The sequence below is a fragment of the Heteronotia binoei genome, chromosome 12 (assembly GCF_032191835.1).
Source record: "Heteronotia binoei isolate CCM8104 ecotype False Entrance Well chromosome 12, APGP_CSIRO_Hbin_v1, whole genome shotgun sequence".
In the NCBI taxonomy this organism is placed as follows: domain Eukaryota; kingdom Metazoa; phylum Chordata; class Lepidosauria; order Squamata; family Gekkonidae; genus Heteronotia; species Heteronotia binoei.
The window spans coordinates 45,089,424-45,113,539 of NC_083234.1; the positions used below are offsets into that span (position 1 = coordinate 45,089,424).

A 24,116-nucleotide genomic window follows, 5' to 3' on the forward strand; every position below is an offset into this window, starting at 1 on the left:
TGGGTAGCCTGTCCAATACTTTGTTGGCTGTCGATTCCAAGGAGATAAGGCCAGAGATAATTGTTTTAAAACAAATGTTTTCCTGGTTTAAGATGGGACCTGGAAATTATAGATGCTGGCCAGACAACTGCCAGACCAGAAGCTTAATAAGCCTACTGGGGGGGGGGGAGGGTTCCCATCTTGTCATTCCCCAGGCTTCTATTCTTTGCCCTGGATCCCCCTTTAGCAAAGGACTCTCCACCCACCTTTTCCCTGTGTGAACAGCAAGAGTCAGTCAGGGTTCACCTAATGCATCCCTCTGTGACTTGTTCTGATCGGCTTCCATCTCAGAAAAAGCCACCGTCTAAAAAGAGGGCTCAACCAAAACCTGTGTTGCTGTTCTGTGAGAAAAGGAGGGTCCAAGAACCCTTTGATCCTACATGCTTAGAAACATGCTTCTTCTGTCTGCAAGGCAGTTTAATGGAAACATCCCCAGGGCCGCTTGCTGGGTTCATCTTTCCAGTGTCTCAGAGGAAGAAAAATTCCATTTGCAAAACCAGACATCCAAAATGGCTCAACATAATTTATTTTTTTTATGTTAAAATGTACAGAGTTCTTTTGAAAGTACTTGCTAGAAAGGGGGGAGGGAAAAAGTGATATTACATACAAGGAGAGGAAGGGAGGCCGGCCGGCCCAGGAGCGCATGACATGGAGAATCACAAAGGGATTTTCTTTTAAATCATCCAGGCACCCCTTCCCCTTTTTAAGCTTACAAGTCACCAAGAACAAAGTACAAAGAAGTTACAAAACAGGAAAAGCAAATATAAACAGACAGGAATAGACGCGGCTTCATTTTGTACATGCGGCTTTAGAGGCATCTGGAGCTCTAGTCACACACTCTAGAGATCTCTTTAAAGAGAATTTTCATCTTTCTTAAAATAGTCTTTAATATTCTACAACAAAGATAAAAAATTTTAAAGATGGAATGAAATGAAAAAGCTCTTTTTTTTAAAAGGCATCAAAGTCACTAACAGTGAGTTTTTTTTTAAATTTCTTTTAGAAGTTTACCCAAGTTTATTTTGCTAAAAATACATTATTTTTTTTTCTTAAACAGAAGTGGAAAAAAAATGACAGGTACCAATATTACTGTGTTGGATAATTTTTTTTTATAATATAGAAAAGAACATTGGTTCTCTACAATAGGTCTACAGTCACAAAAGTTTGTGGAAAAAAAGGGAGCTGCCCGACTGATTTTAAAAAACCATACAAAAAAACCCAAAACCAAAAAAGTAACAGCAGACAAAAAAACCAACAAAACGAACCAAAAAGAATTCACGGCCCTCGTTTCGACAGCTTTGCCTTCAACACCCCGACAAACCCGCCCCACCCTGCCCCACCTGCAACCAGGAAGCAATGCCAGAGCAGACAATTTGGGAAGGGGAGGGCAGCGAAGGGTCGCCTTTTAACACAGAAAAGGTGAGCCTGGAATCATATATATATATACAGGGACTTGGGTCCTACACAGCCTTGTACACATGCTCAAGAACTAAGAGAAAATGAGGGCTGGAAGTCCTTGGAATTCTGCCTTTTCATACTCAACAGTATAAGAGGAAGTCCGTTTTAGTGCAGCTGACACCCCCACCCCCACCCGCAACTGCCTTTCAGGTTTCTTTGAAAAAAAAAAATCTCTTTACACATCTAAGTCAATCTAAGTGCATCTGTAAACTCTACAGGAATATACAGAGAGAACTTTACAATAGAAAGATAAGCTACGTTTTCCCTCTCCTTGTAGCCGATGGCGTGCCCACTGGCCTGGCAACCCTTAGATCATGACAGGATGGGTGGACTGCACCGGCTGGACTTGTCCTGCCCTGTCTGTCTCCCTGATGTTTGTTCCCGCCCTCCCCCGCCCACCCTTATACACAAAGATGAGAACGACACCCCAATGGATGAACAAACAAGGTGCGGGAACACAGTGATGCAATTCTTCCCGGGAAGGGGGGGGGGAGGCAAAACAAGCCCAGATGTTTCTCCGTACATGCTAGTCACAGGCCAGCGAGAACAAACATCTGTTTCAATGTACACTTCATCTTCCAAGGGTACGCTACCAGAAGTAATGTGGGGCCTTCAGATCTGCAGCCCTTAAGCACAGCCACCTTTAATTCCTAATGCTTGTGGAGCCCCACTCTCTCCCCCACCCCAACAGGTGCATATTGTTATCCTTTAAGATGCTGTTGCTGTGTCATACTAATAAAACCTGTCTAGGCTGTGCAAGAAACAGGCACAAGTCGAAACTGAATTTTCAGTTCAGAGACGGGGAGGGCTGGAGAAGAATAAACCGTTCAGAGTTCCTATTTCTGGGGGAAGCGGCAAAAGCGGCTTTGTTAGGATTGGAAAGCTTGTTTGGGGTCTGTGCCCCATCCTCAGTCACCGCATTAGAGCCTCTTGGTTAAGACGGAAGTAGGGGAGGGGGGAAATGTGACCTTTAGAGATGAGACCATCTTGGGAGCTGTGCACAAGGGAGAGAGAGAGAAAGGACATGGCATCCGAAAGTGAGAAGGTGACCATTTTACAATGCACTTTGCTGGGATGGTCAGCAAAGTGATGCTCTGTCTGAACTTATGAAAAGATTTTGTGCACGTTTTTAATCCCCTCCCTGAAAACAAAAACGAAACAAAAAGAAACCACCAAACCCCATTTTAAAAATGGATTTGAACTGTGAAGTGTTTCAGGATTGTGAAGGAAAAACAAAGACCCAAAAACAAAAGAACCCCACAAAAAAAAAACTCGGAAAGAATAAAGACCAGGCCCCCTACAAAATAAAATAAAATAAACTGAAAGGGAACAAAACCCCATCTAAGATCTACAGCAATATTTAACTGGAAAAAGGTCCATTGTCTCTGGTTTGTCAGTATAAAAGGTTCCTTTATTTATAGAGAGATTTCAGTTTTAAGATTGCAAGTTTATCCTGCTCATCTCCTCATGTAGGGTCCATTGAGAGACTGCTTGGGCACCCCAGCAGCGTTCATGTAGCTGTGATGGGAGGGGCCAGTGTACATCATGTTCCCATGAGGGTTTGGCTGCATAGGCTGTTGGGGATAAGCCTGGCTCCCCATCATTCCCATTTGCATCTGCATAGGATACTGGGCTGTCTGGTTCATGTAAGCTGGGTTGCTATGGTAACTGCTATTCATCATAGGCTGGGTCATCCGGTAGCTGTTCATAGCATTCAGGGTGTTCATATTCATGGAGTTGACGTTGTACGGGGCAGTTGGCATCAGGTTCACTCCCATGTTCATGCCACGCTGAACAGCTAGTGCTCGGGGACCTGCCTGCATGGCGACTGCGGGAGGGCTGCGGCCATAGAGCTGCTGCTGGTGAGCAGCCGCAGAGGGCAAGGGTGCCGATTTGGAGCGGATGGAAATGTGCCCCTTGACTGGCATCTGCCCCTGAAGCCTCTGGGTATGGGGGATGCCAATGTTGGTGGTGGACATGTTACACTGGAGGAGGGGCGAGGTGAGGTTCATGGTGGTGGATGCCAGGTTTGGCGGGGGTGTCATGGTGGCTTGTGCTTGGGGTGTCCCGGCCAATGGGTGAGATGGAGCCAACTGAGCCAGACCTGTGTTGGACAAAGACACGCTGGTTGCATAGGAAGTCACAGCAGTAGAATGGCTGTACGACATGGCATGAGGGTCCATAATGGTGTTGGTCAGCTGCTGCAACTTGGCTAAACTGAAGGTGGCTGATGGCTGAGAGTAGCCGCCGGCACCAAAATCCCCAGGGATCCTCTCATAGATGCTTATGTTGCTAGTGCTGCCGGATTCTGGGATTTCCATGATCATTGGCGCTGGAGTGAAACTGTTGTTCATGCTACACTGAGACAATGGAGGCTGCTGCTGCTGCTGCTGTGCTGGAGGCGGGGGCTGGGGCTGCTGGGCCGGGGGCTGCGGCTGTGGTGGCTGCGCTGCCGGCTGCTGGTTACTTGGAGGCCTTTCGACCACACAGCTCTGTGGGGACTTGATATTGCAGTTTGTGGTGGGCTGGACGTTGCCCTGGGGCATCATACTGCAGCTGTTGCCCATGCTGGCTATTTGCTGAGTGACAACACAACTGTTCTGGGTGAGACTGCTGGAGGATGACAAGCCTCCGTAGGAACAACTGCTCTGCGAAGAATTGTTGCCGCAGATGCTGCCCCCCATGGTGGAGTCGTAGCTGCTGGGGTTCTCATAGTTCTCCGTTGTGCTCTCAATGCTGCCAAGGTCACTAAAGCCGCTGTCCACCACCTGCTGAGAGTGGTCCGATACGGAAGGCACATCCATCATGGGGCTGGTCTCCATGTTCTGCATAGAAGGTGCGGAAAGAGAGCTTTGCTCTGGGCTTATCTGGGTGTAGCCGCTCTCCAGAGTGTTCGGCACGCTGGGGCTGCTGACGGAGCGCACAGACTGGCTAGGGTGAGACTGGACAGAGGAAATGGGGCTGTTGTGTTCTGAAGCCTGGCAGTCTTCAACCATTGACATCTGAGGATCCTCTTCGGCTTGGGTGTAACTCTGCAGGTTCTGACAAGCTGCGAGGGTCTCCTCACAGTCCTGGTAGGCCACCTCGTGCTCATTGTTCTCTTCCTCCTGTGTCAAGGACTGCACGGCTTGGACGGTTTCAAGATCCAGTTCGCTGTGAGGAATCTGTTCCTCTTCCTTGAGTTCAATTAGTCCCTCTTTAGTCTGCTGCTCTTCCTCTTGATCATCTTCAGAGCCAGGAACAGGGTCTGAGTTCACTGATGTCTCGTGGGATGCCTGCTCTTCCTCAGAATCTGCCTCTGCCTCACTTTTATTCTTGACATCCTCTTCCCTACTGCCCTGTGTGCTTGTTTCTAAAAAAGGCTCCTGGACATCTGCTTCTTCCTTCAGCCCCTCTTTCATGACCTCTTCTTCCAGTTCATTCTTCTTGGCAGACTCCATGTGGCCATCGTCTTCTTCGTCATCTGCATCATGGTCTTCATTCTGGTTTGCCACTGCTGCAACCTCCTCCTCTTCCTCTTCCTGATCACGCTCAGGTTCTTCCATCTCCTGCTGCTCTTCTTCAGACTGTCGCTGCTCTTCTAGGACTTGTGGCTTCTCTACTTCTTCCTCCATTTCTGGTTCTTTAACTTCTGCTGCTGGGCTGTTGCTGCTATCTATGGGAGAAACTACTCTTGCCTCACTGGCAGGGGCATCTTCCTCCTCTTCTTCTCCCAGCTCCCCAACTTCCACAGACTCACCTTCTTCTTTCCTTTCTTCCACCACAGGCAACAGTTCTTCCTTCTGCTCAACAGGCTCCTCCTCCTGCACTTTGGGTTTGCGTCCTGGTTTTGAAATTCCTTCTATGGGATCAGCTGCCTCTTCAGGGGCAGGCACTAGGACCTTTCCCCTCTTCAGTTTGAAGCCCGGCTTGCGGCCAGGCCTTTTCTTCCAGTGGATGGGCTTACGGCTTTTGCCCTTGGGCCAGCCCTTCTTCTTTTTCATGGGGGTGGAAGTGTCTGGCTGCAGTGGAGAATCCTTCACTTCACATTTTCTCAACACAGAGACTGGTTTCAAGGTAGGAGAACCTGAAAAGGATGAGGAAAAAGATGGATTCAAGTTCCTGGGCTAGTAATTACTACATCTGCCATCTAATTAAAGAACCCAGTTAATCAAGTGTCTTTCTTTTTAAAAGATCTAAATACAATTTGCATATTACTAAACCCTTGAGATAAGTAACTTTCTGAGATGCTTGAAGGTAAATTAAGTGTAACAAAAACAAAAGATAGCACATGTTAAAAGGGGAATGTAAAAGACAACACAAGATTCAAGTGGGCAGGCACATCAGTCTGCAGTTGGTCTACCAGATCAAGATTATCAGAGCACCAAATCAGAGCAGAAAGTTCACATATACACACTGGAACAGTGCACCCTTAATGTGCACCCTGAAGCCCAAAGATTAAAATACACTAGAATTTTATGTTATTAATACATGATGTAAAGGTTGTGGCCTCTGATTAGAACCCTGTAACTCTGAGGCTCGGGTATCAAAAACAACGAAAAAAGTCAAGAGAGTTATTCACAAACACCACATGTGCTTAGCACCACTTTACCGGCACAGCTTTCCTAGGTTTCCCCCCCCTTGTTTGGGACTTTGTCCCATGCACTGCGGAACTACACAGTACGCAGTCATATGATGGCCTTAAACTAAAGCAGGAGAGTCTACTTACAAGAGTGTTAATAATTTAACTCATCTTGAAAACAAGTAATAATTTGGCATTAGTGCCCAGTACCTGATAATTAAATCTTTAACATGCAGGGGGTTGCCTTAGTTAATAAAACATAACAATTGCATAACAGTTTGCTATGAAAACAGTTTAACAGATGAATTCAAAATAGCATCTGGGCTTAGCGGCTGCCATCTTAAGATGTTCAATGAAACGTGGCTGTCAGCATTAAAAACTACACATAAAAGCACTTCAAGGAGGGCTGAGCAGCTATAGCCTAGTATCTCAGAAGCATTAACTTTCCCACAAGGTTCTTGCAAACAGAGGGAGACTCCCTGCCTTACAGACCTGGAGCCTAATAGTTGAAGAAATGTTTAACTAAAATTAGACAATGTTTCACAATTGCAGAGCCCAGTACAATTTAAAATAGATTAAAATGGGATAACAAGAAGCAGATACACAGCAGACATGAAATACATGTATTATTCCCAATTTTCTCAAGGGTGTTATTTTCTGTCATGCACTAGCAGTTTACTTTTTGATCTAATATTCTTAATCTGGAAGGCTCTTGGGGTCCTTTGCTTCTAGAGAGTGTGCCTAGATTATCTGGGAGGAAGATACTCAAAGACTTCTGCAAATCTGCTCTTAAGTATCTGTGGCCACTGAACAAGAATGTATAATATACCACTAATTATTCCACTGCCCCACTGTGTGTCACATGCCTAGAAACAGATGTATGTATCAAAATTTTACTAATTTTAATTGGCCTAAATGAGATTTTACCTTTTAGCAGATCAAGATAAATACATAACTTCAAAAAACATTCACTATACAATGGACAGCACATTTTGTTACGAAGACCACTCACTGGTGGAGACCTCTGGACACACCTATGGTTTTAGGTCTATGTTCATACATGGTCTAAGCCTATGGATTATGGCCATACCTCTTGCCCAACAGAAAAAGAGTGAGAGCTTCTTGTTAAATCTCAAGGCCAGTGTCTGTGCTCTGAAGTCCCCTCTACCAAACTGCATGGATTCCTCTAGTCCCAAGGGAGCCAGTCTGGCAGCCTGCTCTGCTAACCTTCACCATCCTTCCTCCCCTGGCCTTAGCTGCCCTGGGTCTGGCAAACCTGCAGCACCTCTCCTCAACTCGTGGCCAGGTTTCCTGCTGGCCACGACTCTGGTTCTCTAGTCCCATCTCATGATTTACATGCATATATTTCTGAGACTGGGTGTCCTGTAGAGGAACCAAGTGGGCCCTGTTCGGTGGGCAAGCAGGTGGCCAAGTCATTCTGCTGCCACAAACTACGTAACTAGTTGATGGAAAAGTTCATAAACTGATCAGGCCAATTCTGTACATTTCAGATAGACACGGGGGGGGGGGGGGGGGACTACCTCTCCTGCTAAAGAACTGAAGCATCTCCATTCACAAAACATACCAGCGGCATCATCAGACTCTTCTCCAGCTTCAGCCCCCTTCTTGGAGGAGGGCCTATGCCTGAAAGGGTCCTGTTGTGAGAGGCGGTGAAGATATTCTCTAGGAAATAGTTCACTCTCTTCTTCCTCATCCTCCTCATCCTCCATCTCAAAGGTGGGTTCCAGCTGAGGCATGGGCCTCTCCGTGTCAGAATCCTCAAAAGGTTCATCCAGGACCTCAGTGGTTTCTGAGATGGTTTCAGTCACAACACTACTGTTGTGATATTTGCGCTTACGGACTCTTCTTTTCCGGGGAATTGGCTTCTGAAAGAGACAGCCAAAACAAAGTGAACAATAACAAATGAAGAGCAAAACAAAAAAAGACAAAGACACTGAATCCAGTCCTCTAGAGGTTTATGTACTTTATGCATACCACAAAAACATAAAATTTGGCATCTAATGCCTTTCTTTTAAAAAAAAACCAAACCAACCAGTTTTTAGCCTCACATGAGCAAAGCCAGCTACCAAAGGGACTGGATGTGAACAGAACATAAGCCTTGACCGGCTTCATTTCCCTCTTTCTATGGCTGTATTTTGATTGGAAAGTAGAGATAAGCTGGCCACTGGAAGTGCATTGATAGGGCTCTGGTCCCATACAAGTATATTATGGGCAAGAAGGGCTTCTGCCCACATGGACAGGCATTTCCAGCTGCTTTCCCATGGACAGTGCAACCACATTTCAATTAACTCTTCCAATATAAATGACTGAATTCCAATATGAATGGCCTCTACCTCCCCCAGTCCTTCCTCCTAACATTTTAAAAATCTGCTGCAGAAAGATAAAATGCAAGCATACAAGTTATTTTCACTTGCAGTTTCTTTTGGAAACAGAATATAGCAATTAACCTATCAGTCTCAACCAACTGCCCCAGTTGCCCTCTCTACCAGAATGAATGATGAGATTTTGAAGCCCAAGATGTAGTGGCATTGCAGACTTCTTCCACACAGAGGAAAAAGTAGAATAGAAAACCAACTAGCCACCTCAAGTAGCAAAAAACTGTCTTCTGATTCCAGTTTACCAAAAGGTTTCCTTTGCTCCTTTTTGAAAGTTCTTTTATATATACAAGAGGCTAAAGATAAGCATAGGACAAAATGGGGTTGATGATGGAAGTGTACAGATGTCTGCTTTCTCCTAGGGACTGCTCCACACAAAAAGAAATGTTTAGATACATCTCTCATAATATTGCCAAAGGCAGCAAGACCAGGCCTATGCACTTGCTGTTGGAGAACAGGAATGGTGTATAATGCGTACAGGGTGGAGAATTCTGAGAATGCTTTAATTAGCAACTCCACACCAGTCTTTATGGAAGAAAAGATATAACTGGAAACATGGGCAGCAATGAAAATTGGGACGCCAGTGATTGGGAGTAAGCAGTCAAGTTGCAGAGGTGAGGCTTCCTTGGCTTCCGATGAACCTTGCTCCTTTAAGAGAAGCAGAGGCATACAAAATAAGCAAGCTGCATAATCTGTCCTTATCTGCATATTTTATATAGCTGTAGAGTTCAGATTTCTTAGCCCCCCCAAAATCTTTTTTTTCCTTATGGGAAAAGTACACACAACCCTGAGGATGACCATCTACTTCCACACCAAGAACACACACTAAGGAAACAGCCAATTCAACAGTTCCACTGTGCAATCCCGGGATAAAAGAAACCAACAGAGTCCAGGGGTTTTAGTAGCAAGGACTTCCTGAAGCTGTACAATGTAAGGAAAAAACTAACAGCAGCACAGAAGTGTGAAGTGGATGAAGGACGCACCTTTCGCTTCAACGTTGGTTTGGTGAGAACTGGAGGAGAATTTGAGCAAGGGCTAACAGGTTCCTCCTCCTCCTCATCTTCACTACTCTCACTGAAGTGCCTCAACAGTGTCCTGTCACCCTCGCTGTGGCGCCGGGATAACCTTTCACATTCCTCGGAGAGTCTGCTTTTCAGGGGCTCAGGAGTCTTCAGCTGCCCCCTCCATAATTCCATGCCTTCGCTGTATCGCCTCTGGGTGACAGAAGACTTCTCAGCTTTGCTGTATTGCCCTTGGGAAACAGTAGATTTTTCCTCATCTTTACCAAAATGCCCCCGGGGCACAGGAGACTTCTCATCACATTTGCCACACTGTCCTTGGGAGGAAGCGTTTTTTTCTTCACTCTCCCCAAATCGCCCCCGAGAGGCTGCAGCTGCAGCTGCTGCAGCAGCCGCTGCTGCCTTCTCCTCACACTCTCCACACCGACCCCCCCTGGCCATGGCTGACTTCTCTTCCAAAAGCAGTTTTGAATCATTCTCAGTGAAGGACTCCCGAAGCTTCTTCCCCTTCCGACTCCATCGGCCCCTCCGTGATGTCTGGTTATTTGCAGGAAGACCAGCAAGGGGAAGACTTTGCTTGTTTGGCCGCACAGAATTGGCTGGAGCAATGACATCTGGCTTTTTTTCACTCTCTAGAGGAAAGTAAGGCTCTCTCTCTCTTTTCTCCCAGCAAAGAGGTTTCATCACCTAATGCAAACAAAAACCCAAACATGTACATTCAAAGTTTTCCTGAAACTATTAATTCCAACAGCCATCAAGGATCTAAGGAAGACCATTTCAGTTCAAAACTAAGGCCTGCAGACAAAAATTTGAATGGATCATTATGTGAATTTGGGCCTCTCTCATCTCTCCAGCTCCTATATTCATTTCTTTCTTTCCCATTCTTATCTTGCTCCTCTACAAAACTTCCTTTTGGCCTTCCCTCACTCTTCTGGACTACTCCCTCTTCCAATAATCTCCTACGTCTTTCGCTTGCTGATGGCCCCCTCATAGACTTCCAATTCTTCTACCCCTTCTTCTCTAGGCAATTCTCTTGCGTTTGAGCTGCCTTGGTGACAACACATGGCTTATTTCCCATGCCAGAAAGTCTCAGCTCACCTGGTTGATAGAGTCCAAAGAAATGAGGCATGGACTAAGCCCAAAACAACTGGCTTGCTACATTAGGTCCCAGATTTGAATTCCAGGTGAGCCCAATCTTCAGAGGAGGCTCCATCACTCAGTGGAGCTCATGCTTCCTATCTAAGCATGCCATTCCAGAGCCAGTTCCTTGTCTCTCCAGTGAGAACACCAAAAGCTGTTTCTCATGCTAGATGAACTAATAGCTCAACTCAATATAAGACAATTTCATATGCAGGGATTAGGCAAATTAACAAAACCAAAAGGAAAGGCAAATGATGCTAATTTTGGTTCATGTTTCTAAGCAGTTCTAGCTTAGTCTTGTTTTAACAGAGCCTATTTGTAATAAGCAACTATCCCAGGGATGGCATGCTAAATTCCTTCATAATTTCAACCACAACTTTCTCAGTTATGTGCTCCTCTTATGTGCTCCTCTATGGCTCCCATGTTAAATATGAGATTTTATGTGTCCATTCGCCCTGACCTCTAGGTCTCTCTCCTTTGGCTGCAGTGGCTCTTCATTTTCCCCTTCTTCTGGATCTTCTTCTTCCTCTTCCGAAACCACAGAGTTTGAGACAATGACAGGAGTCCAGCGCAGACATTCTGGATCCACAACTACGGGCCGAAGATTCTGTTTCAGTTTTGCCATATGCTCCTGAATAAGTTTCTCTCGACGAACTATCACAAATCTAGGAGTGGGAAGAGAAATCCTTCTGTCAGTTGATGCTACGAGTACAGGTTAGCAAAGCACAAATGAGGGAGGAAAAAGGGACAACCAAAGGTCTAGTTTATCTATGAGCTTCTGCCACAATCACTTGCAGCAAGCAGTCTGAGAAACAGTATTCTAGCAACATACACAAATTCTTTCATGAGCTCTTGAATTCCAGAATTCCATGAGAAGTGATGTAGAATACAAAATGAGAAATGTATATGTGCAGGACTGTCCTCAAGACATTTTGGTTTCTGGTTCCTAACTAAAAGCAGTTCACATTTGGACTTCAAAACAGACCTCATCCACTTACTTACATACTCTTCCAAGAGGGTCTTACCCCCAGCACATCACCACAGGCTCCTAGCCATGTGGTGATGCCACTGCAGTAAAACAGCCACAGAGAAAGGCCTCAGCAAAACTGCAAGGAAACTAATGCATCTTTTGAAAGACTTCACAATCTGACTAATATACAATCACGGCTCCATATTACTGTCACAATTCTGTATGGGCACCTAACAAAAGTCATGAATGTAAAATTCAGTTTTCTGAAAATGCAAGCTCGTTTTGAAAACTGTATGACTTTAAAGATACACATGAAAATGGGCAGGTATCACTGCTGAAGCTTCAGAAGTGGCTGAATAAGATTTCCAGCGCCTTGCATGGCTCCTTGCAACTCCCTATGACTAAGCCAGAATGATATATAAAGAGAAGTTGTGTGAATGAGCTCAATTTGTCTCTCTCATACAGATCACAGAATTCAGAATTTTCTGGGCACAGAATATTAAGCTTCTATGTAGATTTCTGTTCTACTTTAGAAGACAGTACATGCAGCCTTAGGACATATGGCACTCTGGCTTAATAACAATATGCAACAGCAGATTTTAAACAGAAGATTCACCAATGCCACCTTGTTTTGCAAGACTTGGACTCAATGCACTCGATTTGGCTTACTGTTTAGCACTAGAAGGTCTGGTGGTTATGATGCCATGCATGCCAACTCCTCCCATAAGAACTTCCAAAAAGAAAATGCAGCAAATTACACCTTTCCTTTCTCCATATAATTCACAAATTACATTCCCTGACTCTCTCTCCACAGTACACTGTGATGATGCAACCTGTTTTAGCTCTAGCACTGAAGTTATGTAACTGTCCTTCCATATTTTATCTTACTTATTTGTCTGCACCTATGAGAAGGAGAGCTGGCTCCACAGGCTTTGAGAGCCTATAAGCAGGAATACCTGCCTTTGTAATATTAAAATTCTGCACCAGGGTCAATTAAATTTTGAGAAGAGTACATATTATAACATTGGGCAAGTCTGCATAATTTATTTTGATATTTATGAAGAAGAAGAGCAAAATTAATTCCCCTGCTCTGACTGAAATTCTATTCAGCATCATCTGTCTACTGAGATTTCACCGTTGCCAACGTATTTTCAAAAACAGCTTTGCAACTTGTAGGGTCTAGATACTTGTTTTTTATTTTAAAAAAGAAAAGCTAAGATGCTCCAAAAACGAATTCCATACTCAGTTTCTGCATTACTGCAGGGTACGAGGAACACACAGCTTAGACCTTGCTCATGACCTTGACATTTCTAGGCCTACAATTCTTGTCAAAGAAATAACAAGGCTGCTAAACTCACTGATCATTGCGGAAATCAAGCATTCGCAGGTGGTGCAGAGTTGAAGTGATATCTTGAGGGCAGATCCCAGTTAGTTTGCTTAGCTTCTTGATGCTGATCTGCTTGTCATTTTGGTGATAAAGGCACTCCAAGATTACGCTTTTCCAATAAGCCATGTAGGACAGACGACCCAAATCAGATAGCGGCTTCTCTGGGGATCCTGCTTGGCCTTCACGTTTTGATAAAAGATAACCTAAGAGAAAACAAACAAGCAAACAACAACAACCCTAAGGTCAGATGGCAGTGTTCTTCTGCCAACCAATGTTATAAGGGATCAGGAGATGAGAATTAGGAGAGTGAGACTGAAATTCAAGGGCTACAATGATAACCTCAGCAAGTGAAACTGCCACCATAATCCCTTCAGATATGGAGGCTCAGAGTCATTCCCTGCAGTGTTCACTTCCCTTCCAGTCACCAAGAAGGACACAACACTAATCTTCACAGAAGACATTTTGACCTCTGAGCATGTCAGCAGTGCGGCTACCTTCTAATCGAAAATCTTAGATTCTACAATGAGCAAGCAATCCTCCCAGCTGTCAATTATCAGCTGCTTCACTGCAGATCAAATGGGGCAAGTCATAGAAACAAATGTTGGTGAAAAACAGGAAAGGCCTTGGAGGCCACACCCTGAGGAATCTGACTGCATCATGATAGCTAGTGATACCATGGCACCCACTAGGTGGCAGATTTTTTCCAATACAAGGACAATGCCTAAGAATGCAGGTAAGAGTGCCAAACCAGTCACAACAGCTGAAATTCCCAGTTCACTAGACTATATTAAGCACTATGAAGCAGTCCCCTAGAGGAGGTGTGCATCAAGGGTTTCCCTCCCCCCCCACACTGTTAACAAGGAAAATAAATCCTCCAAGAACTATTTCAGACACAAACAATGGAATTTCTATCTTTAGCTGTCCTAAGAACGAATAGCGTTCTAGAAAGAAGAAGGAAACTGAATAACTTAGTACTGCAGATACTAAAGGGAAATATTCTCTCTCACAGTCGTTATCCTTTTCTGGACTACAGCCATAGTCAAACAATTCTGGCCTGCTCTCTTTAGGGCAATGCATGACAACACCAGTTCCTGAACTCCAGCCTATTTTCTGTATAACAGCAAAGGCCTTGTTTTTATCCAGGGTACTTGGCAAAATTACCACCAAGCTAATAAACATTTCTGTTTCCCTCGCCCCATATACACACTTCAGACACTGTCAATGGGGTCCAGAAACAAAGCTTTTCCTGGAATGGCAGTCATCCTTTGGAAATCGTTCCCCAAAGAGGTGAGGAAAGCTAATTCTGTTATGCAGTAAAACCTTTTTAGATTGGCTTTGCCTGAAAGCTATGTGCCACTGAAAAGATGATACAGAATATTTTTTTAAATAAAGTAAATTAAACATTTACTGCCCTCTTTCTATAATTCAACATTTGAGGACTTCTCACAAGGTAATGCCTCTCTTCCTCTGTGCTCTTGTTCCAGCATGAGGCACAGATTTTGTTGTCTAGAAGAGTGGACTTTAAGCCAGAACCCACTGTCTAACCAATTTCAGTGGCCAAAGGGGGACAAAGTACCCAAGACACATAAGATATATCAGAGAAAACCAGTATTTTTAACCATCACTCACAGAACATGTTTCTTTTGACTCATCCCTACCAGCAAGAAAACTACTGGGTTTTGCATTAGTTGCTGCCGTCTAATGTCTTCAAGGAAAGCCTCACTACATTACAGCCAAACAAATTACTAGAGGATTTTATTGTTTCATACATTTTAGAACAAAACTAAAAAGGCAGCAGAAAATGGGATAATGCTTACTGAAATCGATGAGGAACCTGCCATAGCCCTTGCGCTGGTACTGGGGAAGAATCATTATGCAGGAAACGTTGTACTTCTGCTGGCAGTGCTTCTCCTGGTAAAAGGGAGAAAGAGGAAAACAGATTTTTAAAAGCAAAGGATTAGCAAGATGGAAAAGAAGTTGTTCAGGACAAGTAATTAATTCCAAAGGAATATTGCAGTAAAAGACACAGCTATAGCCTCCACTGGGGAAAACCATACACATCAGCATGAAAAAAAGAGTCTTCACTGAAAGAATATGGAACAGTATCAAGCCACCACTGCTGCCACTAACACAACCTCTGCCAGAACAGGAAAAGGAAGTGAGGGACAGGTCTCCCAGTGAGCATATTAAATCACCATAGCCAATTCTGGCTGCTGCCTGGTCCACTTGGCAGCGTCTCTCTTGGTTGATCTTTTTCAGACCTGCTACCTGTGATGTTTTAACTACAGATGGCAGCCTGGAACCCCCCTGAGTGCAAAGCATGTCATTTTACCACTCTGCTATGGCTCCCAGTGCATACAGCATCATCCACTACCCAATCAAGAACAATATTCAGAGAAAATTCCAAGCAAGCACATAAAACCAATACCGTGACCTGTGAGCCTATTTATGGAGATGGGACGGCAGACTCTGGCTAGAGAAGCAAGATTTTGCAAGATTTCCTTTGCTTTACATTTGTTATAACAGCACAACAGCTGGGGGAGGGGGGAGATCTTTCAATCCTTGTGCCTTCCCTTCCCCACCACATGAGGAATACTAAAGCCACATTCAGCCTCAGTGGTGCCTATTTCAAAGTGCAAACAAAAGCTTTGAAATGAGATCAGCATCTGATTTGAGAAACAAGCTCTGCAGAGGTAACAATTAATGTTTACTTCACCAAGCAGCTCTGCTCTTCACCCCACAAGGGACTAGGAAGTCATTTAAAACCCTCTCCCCTTGGAGCTGCTAAGCTGGAATTCATGGTCCTTTGAGGATACACACTGTTCAACAGTATAAAGAAAGCTACCCTTATTAACTGCTTCAGTTCCCTGGATGCTGAGTTTTCAAGACCATTTAGGATACAGAAACTATACCAGTTGCTTCAGAGGCACAACTAGAAATTGACCTAGTACTGTTACACATGAATTATTTTAGATATACTTACAACTGGCTATATCAAACCTACAAATCAAGCCCAATTACATGTACTTCAGCACCATTAATACTGATTTCAATAGTCACTTTCAAGGATATGTGCTTAAGACTAGTTACAAAATAAGATGAATGATCACACACAGGCTTAGTAGGAATAGGGGGGGGGGACCCAAACTCAGTAGCATTCTTGTGCATACACTGTCCACAGCCTGGATTGTGCATATTCTACAACCGCATAGGAATAATGGAGAACAAGGGACTTAGTGCGGAATTCAGTTAAATATCCAAACTCATTTCTTTTCAAATCAAATATATGCTTGAAAATTTGTGGACACTATCTACTAAAAGCTGGGATCAAAGATATAGAGCTGAATATAAACCATCAGCCATGGGAATCACAGTACTCTGTATAATTTCATGCATTTCCTCTCCATGACCAGCAGAACCAGAATTCAGTGTGGAAATTAAGCAAAGGAATGCAAATGAGCTTGGTTAACCTAAGGTATACTAGTTATAGAACTCATCTTTTTTTCCTAAGCAAAATGTGGATTATTTTGGTGCAGAACAACACTTTAAAAAAAAGAAAAGCATACACAGCCCTTAGCTATTATAAAGTGTCGTGCAAGTAAGATTGTTTGGAGCTCTCAAGGCACCAACGTCTCTTGACAAGCTAAAATCCAAGTCTGGCAGATCTTTGCACACTCACCTTGGAGAAGTAGCCAACAAGGTGGCAGCCCTTAACATCGTTTTGTGTCAGCACATAGAAAAGAAATGGCTCCACATCGTAATAGAGTGTCTTATGGTCCAGGAAGAGCTTTGCTAACAGACACAAGTTCTGGCAGTAAATGGTGCTAACGTTGCCATCCACCTTAGAGAAGCAGAGAAAAGGTCAAGTCACTATCCACAGCAGAGTGCTAACTAGCAGCCACAAGAAGGGCATTTGATTAACCTGATTACAATGCAAGCAAAGAAGATAAAGGTTACCTAAGAATTACAGCTCAAGACACTTAAGAAGTGGAAAATGGGTTCAACTTTGGGGAAGACTTTAATGTTCAGCATCCAACAGATCATAAAAACCCCAACCACCACATGTATACAAATATGTACTTATTTAAACCCAAGAACAGTAAGAAATACTCTGGCAGACATTTGTGTTGGACTGAGTCTTAACAAGTAACAAGAAAACTGATTTAGGAGAGGGTGGTTTGCTTATTCATTTCTGTTTCCCTGTCCCGCTGATCCACCACTGTAAATTGCAAGTCCATGCAACCACACCCATATTGGAGTTCCAACAGCAACAGTAAACACAGCACTAAAATAGCACAGAGATGCCTTGGAGTTTTCATCACTGCAAAAGAAATTATTCAAAGTTCACAAGCTACTGCTTGAACAGTGGCAGGTAACATACCTCAAAGACTGAAACATGGTTCTTCCTGTAAATTTCATTGGCTGGGGGATGGAACCAACCACATTTTTTCATGTGCTGCTGTAAGATAGTCCTGCTTTTCATATACTTGAGACAGAATTCACAAATGTACAACTTAGGCAGCCTGCAAAATAAAAGGAGAGCTTTTAAAAAAGTGTCCTCAGATACAGGCTTGTGCATGGCATCATTTTGCAATATTCTCAGATGAGGCAATCAGTGCAATTCTCTCCACCATGGCAAATGACAGGGCTGAAGGCAGCCATTCCATGAACACTGGATACACATGAGGCAGTATAGAAACAAAAGGAAGAGCAGGTTTAGACATGCATTTGTTGGCTTCAATTATACCCTTGAGACTGCCTCTGGCCTATATTATAACCAAGGATGTCCATCATTGAATGTGAAACTGCGCAGTCCTTTACACAAGACTGCCTTAAGTAGAATTCCAGCTCCAACAAATACTTGAACTTTAGAGTAACAATCCAGCTCTATATTGCTGTTTTTATTTTATATGTGGCAACTGCATATTTTGAAACTAATTATGTTATCAAAACATATACAAGTGATAATTTACATATTTCCTGTGTGGTCAAGTGCAGCGAAAAAGGCAACGTGTATGTCCACAAAGCCCTGACCTGCATGGCCCATCAGATCTCTCAGCAGATCTAAGAAGTTAAGCAGGGACAGCCTTGATTAGTATTTGAATGGGAGACCACCAAGGAATACCAGGGACACTACGCAAAGGCAGGCAATGGCAAATCACTTCTGAATATCTCTTGCCTTGGAAACCCTACAAGTTACCATAAGTCATCTGTGACTTGATGGCAAAAAAAAAAAAAGTCAACAAAATGTTTCACAAATCAAGCATTTCAGCACAAGTTACCAGTTCAGAATACTATTACACACACCTCGCTGACAGTGGGAAGTTTTGCTCCAAATAGTGCTTCCTTCAAGTTATTGCTACCTCTGGGCTGCATTTATATTCAGTGACAAATCATGATTTTCCATCATAGGAATGAACCCTGGAATCTTAAAGGTTCCCACATTCTCTGCTACCCTTGCACATGCCTCTGAGATTAATAACATCCATATTTCTGACCAACAAGAATTTATCACTTCATCCAAACAGAAATCTATAGTTTGCTTTCTTGCCTTCAAATTATACTGCTTGGGGGCTTGCAATGTAGATGTAGTAACAAATCACTATTTCAGGGGTGGCCAACGGTAGCTCTTCAGATATTTTTTTGCCTACAACTCCCATCAGCCCGAGCCATCAGCCATCCTGGCTAGGGCTGATGGGAGCTGTAGGCAAAAAACATCTGGAGAGCTACCGTTAGCCACCCTTGCACTATTTGTTTCAAGCACAGGAGAAATTAATTTCTGAGTCAAGGAGCGATAAGCATGGCTGGCTGGTTGCAGCAGAGCTGCCTGAAATTAAATCCATCAAAGACAGAGGACCTGTGCCTGAGTTGCGGAGGGGTGGATTCATGGATCCTGTTCCTGAGTCCCAACCATTGGCGGAGCACCATTGACCCCAACAGTGGTGAGTCTGGGTGTGATCTGAGATGCCTCACTTTCTATGGAGGCCCAGGTCGCAGCCATTGCCAGAACAGATTTTTACCATCTCTGGCTGGTCAAGCAACTGGTTCACTATCTCTCTCCCCTCATAACCTAACCACAGAGATTCATGCAATGGTCTCCGCCAGGCTAGATTACTGTAACTTGCTCTACACTGGACTGTCCACTGCCCTTTTAAAATATTGGGCACTTTTACAGACCCACAGGAGCATGCTTCTAGGTTTATGGGCCATCTTGTTGTGCTTCATTTTGTGAAACTGTAGAGTGTTTTGGTTTTATCTGTATTTTTAATTGTGAGCTGCCCAGAGTGCAGGAAAGGGCAGGATAAAAATCCAATAAATAAATAAGTCTCATTCCTATCATGACAAATCATGATGTGCCATCATTACACATGAATGCAACCACAGCAGAGCATCTAAATGCTCATTTTCACCCGTTAAATGTCCAGCAGCATCTATTCAGAATATCAGGAGGATCAACACGCAGATGTGGAACTCGTTATGTAGAATGTCACAAGCTGAGGTTCTGATGCTTTTAAAACTTACTTTTCACAAGCAAGTTTCTAGCACTGATAGATGCAAAGAAATGTTTTGCACCAGCAGGCAACATTTTAAAGGTTCATAAATGGGGGAGGGGGATGAGACAATAGGTAAAGCATATGTGCTTCACCCTACATACTATAAAGTTCACACCAGTTTTCAAACTTTTACACTCCTTTCTTTCCTTTTTCACAATCTTCACTGAAAGTAGCCAAAATTCTTTTAAAGCCTCCCCTTTTAAAAGGGAAATGTTTATGCAATATATGCAAGTAAGTGTATTTCCTTATGTTGCCTAAAGCAGCCTTGTCACACATTTGTTTTATACAAAAATGTAGCCAAGAAAGAGCATTTTAAATACTGGCTAAAGCTACAAAGGTTTGTGCAACTTCTTCACTTGATAAAAACTCAATGTCTGTGTGTACCTGGAATACTCTTGCGGGTACGGAGAGGAGTACCAGGTGTGGATTTCATATTTCCCGAATTCGATGACCGATGGACAGCGGACTTGTGGGTCTGGGGCTCCTGTCACTCCTACTTTCTGTTTTTAAAAAAGAGAAACATTTCCTAAAGTTACCAGTGACACTACTTAACAGATTCAGGTGCCAACAAAGAAGCAACAACTATGTGGCAGCCTCCCAGAGAAGCAGAAAGATTATAAATGCAGATGTGCTAGGAGGAAACCAGTTATGCTGATCAACATCACTAATTTGCTAAAAGTGATTGTTCTTAAGGAATAGGCTTGAATTTTTAATAATGATGTTCAAGTGCTTGATAACCACATCGTAAGTCTAAGATCTCCCACACCCCAAGTTCAGTTATTATAATCAACTAAGTCTCATGGGGAACCACCTGTGGCCCCAAACCAACATAGGAGCCAATGATCTCTAAAGGGACTGGGCTCTTAAAACAACCACAAACATGTATTTTAAAAGTCTCCACCATATACTTATACAGGCGCAGCATCAGGCACTGAAGGAAACAACAAGTCTTGTGACGTGTACATTTTCCTTTCCTTGTGACGTGTACACTGAAGGGCATTTATTTCAAAACAAAAAAGGAATCCTCCAAACTCACAAAGAAATATGGATAAATAAATTATGTTTATTTTCCTTTGCATCTATTTTATTTAAGAAACAGTGCAAATTATCAAGGAGAAATATAACCATTATTTTCAAGAGTGCTGGGAAATCATCAGCGTTTCAGCTAATAATTTTGACCTCCAGTGTTACCTTTGATACATACATGTAAAATGGACATATACAAAAATTAAATGTTTTTCTTCTCTACCCTCCCCTGTGTTTTTCGATAGTTGTTCTACAAAAGAGGAAGATTATTGGATCTAACTAAAAATGGCTGGCCAGCTGCCAGTCACAAAAGACACAACACTAGGTTGCCCACTGGCACAACAGGGTCTCTAAATACCAGAGGGACTCAAGCATGCAGAAAAATATAACGCTGTAAATTAACAGTAACAACCCCCGCCCCCCGCCTGATGATGTTCAAAGGAGGCAGAATGTCGATTACTATCCTGCCATTCATACAAAGGCTCAAAAGCAGCTTAAAAGAAACATGCAATTAAAGCATGTAATGAAATTAAAGATACCAACAGTATTAAAAGATTGTATTTGGCAAACTGTCAGTGGCTAGAGTATTGAACTAGAATCTGGGAGACTTGTGTTCAAATTTCCTCTTTGCCACTGAAACTTGCTAGGTGCCTTTGGACCTTGCAGTCCAACCTACCTCACAGGATTGTTGTGGGGATAAAATGGGGGGGAGGCAGCATATATATGAAGAAAATAAAATAAAACCCAGTAGCTGAAAGCATTTTCCCCAAGTAGCCACAGTTTGTGCCACGTTTATTGTTATTACATGTTAGTGCACTATGGTTTCTGCAGTGAGTGTTCACACTAAGCTTCTAGGGCTGTATTTGGTGCCAGAAGCATTAGGTCACAGGGAGTTTGCAGACTCCTAGGTCTAAACAAGTGCTAAAAGCATTTTATCTAATGCCAGAAGACCCAGCTCTTGCCTTCTCGCCCTCTGTGGCCTCCCAGGTTTTTTTTAGCATGAGGGAGCCAGTGCAGATGGTTCCTCAGTAGGGACCAATTAGTTCAGCTTAGCTAGGACAGAAACTCCTAGTTAGAGCTGTCTCTCCTTTTTGTCTGTATTTTCCCCTTGCTTTTCCAGCAGCTAGGGCAGTTTCCCAGGGCTCAGATAAGGAGATGAAGACTCCCTCTGACTAGTCTCCTCACCAGTCCGATGATAACACTGCAGGAGGCACAAGAGAGAGTCACTTGCAAAATTCATATCCCTGTTCTATGAGACCAAGAGTGCAGTTACACAAACTAAATAACGCACTTTGCAACTGGAGTTTTACTGTGTAAGAACAGCAAGATCCGCTTGCAAACAGTTGTGGTGTGAAAGCACCCCAAGTGTGGTACAGTGGTTACAGTGTTCAAGCAGGGATGTATGGGTACAAATCCTTATTCAACTACAAATGTTACTGAGCAATGCACCTGGCAGTGCTGCTCTAAGCAGGGCCGCATTATGACTTTCATGGGCTCTGGGCACTTTTGCCTTTCAACAATAAAATTATTTTTGACATCTTTAAATACTTCAACATTTTATTTTATTCTGCTCCTGCCAAAATTTAATAGCTTTACATGGGCCCTAAACTCTCATTTTTTTCTGATGTGAGAAAAAAATTAAACATTTTATTTGACCCTAAAAGTTTGCTTTTTTTCCTTCTGATTTTAAAAGAAATTAAAACATTTTTGTTGGTCCCTAAAAGTATCATGAGATCTTGGCACTATGCATTCTGTGCCTAATGAATAAGTCAGCACTGGTTCTAAGGATAAAAGGGAACTCAATCCAAAATAAATATGCAAAAAATAAATTATATGTGCCCCCTTTTTTCCCCCCTGGACCTTGCAAAACCTCCATTTATACTAAAGTTCTATGTTCCTCCTTTTGTTAGGTCCAGGGAGTATATTCTGAATCTTTCTAGCCTGCATTTTTGCTATTTCCCTATGATACTCAGGCAGCAACTGAGAGCAGAAACCATCCGAACATAAACAGTTGAACAATCACAGTAAAAAGTGATAACTAGAACAGCAGAATTACTAAAAGTAACCCATACACAGCAACATCAGATAACTGAAGCTTAAACACTCCCAAGCACTTTCAGAAATGATACCATCTTACCCGGATGCTACAAAGGAAGGAGTGAGAAGACAAAGTGAGCCTCCTGTGGGTACATGTTCTACATTCTGAGTGCAATACCCAAAAAGCCCTGACCACCATGCCAATCCACCACACGTTAACTAACATGGCATATAGCTAGAGTTGCAACATCCAGGTGGCACCTAGAGATCTCCCGCTACTACAGTTGATCTCCAGATGACCATGATCAGTTCCCTGGGGAAAATGGCTGCTTTGAAGGGTGGATCTGTGGTATCACAACCTGCTGAAGTTCCTTCCCTTCCCCAAACCCCACCGCCCCCAGGCTCCACCTCCAAAATTGTCAGGTATTTCCCAACCCAAAGCTGGCAATGCTACATACAGCACAGGGGACCAGCAGAAATCACAGGTCATGGGCAAGTCCACGCGGATGGCCCTAAGTCATATATGGAATTGACTTATATATGGATGGCCCTAAGTCATATATGGCAGGGGTGGCCGACGGTAGCTCTCCAGATGTTTTTTGCCTACAACTCCCATCAGCCCCAGTCAGCATGGCCAATGACAAGAACTGATGGGAGTTGTAGGCAAAAAACATCTGGAGAGCTACCGTTGGCCACCCCAATATATGAAATTGCCCATATATGGATGCCCCTAAGTCATATAGGGAATTAAAAGTTATCACTAGAGATATGAATGAAACAGGAAAATGGTGGATTGTGCTGATTTGTGGTTTGTTTGATTGCCCAAACTGGTGCTTTGTTTCATGATTTGTATAGTTGCTCGAACTAGTTTGCAGTTTGTTGGTTCGTTTGGTTCATGAGGTATAAAACTCACTGGGAGTCTTCAGCAGGCTCAACCGCCATCCGCTCTTCAAGACTGGCGAAGACTGGATTTGGAATGTCCAAGTTACAGCCCCCCAAAGCAGGTGCCCTCAGGAAAGCTCAGCTTCAGCTCTCATGACAACTAACTCTTCTCTCTTCATACCGCAAAATGAAAGCAGCGGAGTCAGGGTGACTGTTCCCACAGAGCAGAATGGGAGCTCTGTGACTGGCTCCCAGAGCTGCCAATCGACAATTGCTCCCAGGGGTCCCCTAAATCTACCCCCAGTGTTGCCTAGAAATTGACTGAATCAGCGCCAGGCTGTCTTGGAAAACAAACCACAAAAATGAAGCAAATGAAAAACCAAGTGAAACCAGTGGTTCATTTTCCAGTTTGGGCAAAGTACAAGCAAACTGGTTTGAAATGAACCATGAATTGTGGATCGGTTCATACCCATCCCTAGTTATCACTACAGCCACCATGAATTGGACTCAGAAACAAACTGAAAACTAGCGAAGAACATGGAACAGTAACAGAATTAAGTATCTGCCACAAGAAGATGTCTCAGAACTACTGCTACAATATCCTGTAGTTCTGCAATTTTCAGACGCTTTCAATTCAGATATGTAGAGCA

At 43.4% G+C, this 24,116-nt stretch overlaps 1 protein-coding gene across 1 annotated transcript in view; it reads right to left on the minus strand.

Moving 5' to 3' along the window:
* Positions 1–542: 542 nt before the first annotated feature.
* The window catches only part of KAT6A (lysine acetyltransferase 6A), a 69,181-nt gene continuing 45,607 nt past the window's right edge, over positions 543–24,116 (minus strand). Inside the window, exons 9-17 of the mRNA XM_060251334.1 lie at positions 19,906–20,021; positions 17,349–17,490; positions 16,647–16,808; positions 14,785–14,878; positions 12,939–13,170; positions 11,071–11,275; positions 9,435–10,157; positions 7,641–7,941; positions 543–5,560 (exon numbers count right to left, since the gene is read on the minus strand). Coding sequence (XP_060107317.1) covers positions 2,952–5,560; positions 7,641–7,941; positions 9,435–10,157; positions 11,071–11,275; positions 12,939–13,170; positions 14,785–14,878; positions 16,647–16,808; positions 17,349–17,490; positions 19,906–20,021 — 4,584 coding nt within the window. The 3' untranslated portion in view covers positions 543–2,951. The remainder of the gene's footprint in view (positions 5,561–7,640; positions 7,942–9,434; positions 10,158–11,070; positions 11,276–12,938; positions 13,171–14,784; positions 14,879–16,646; positions 16,809–17,348; positions 17,491–19,905; positions 20,022–24,116) is intronic.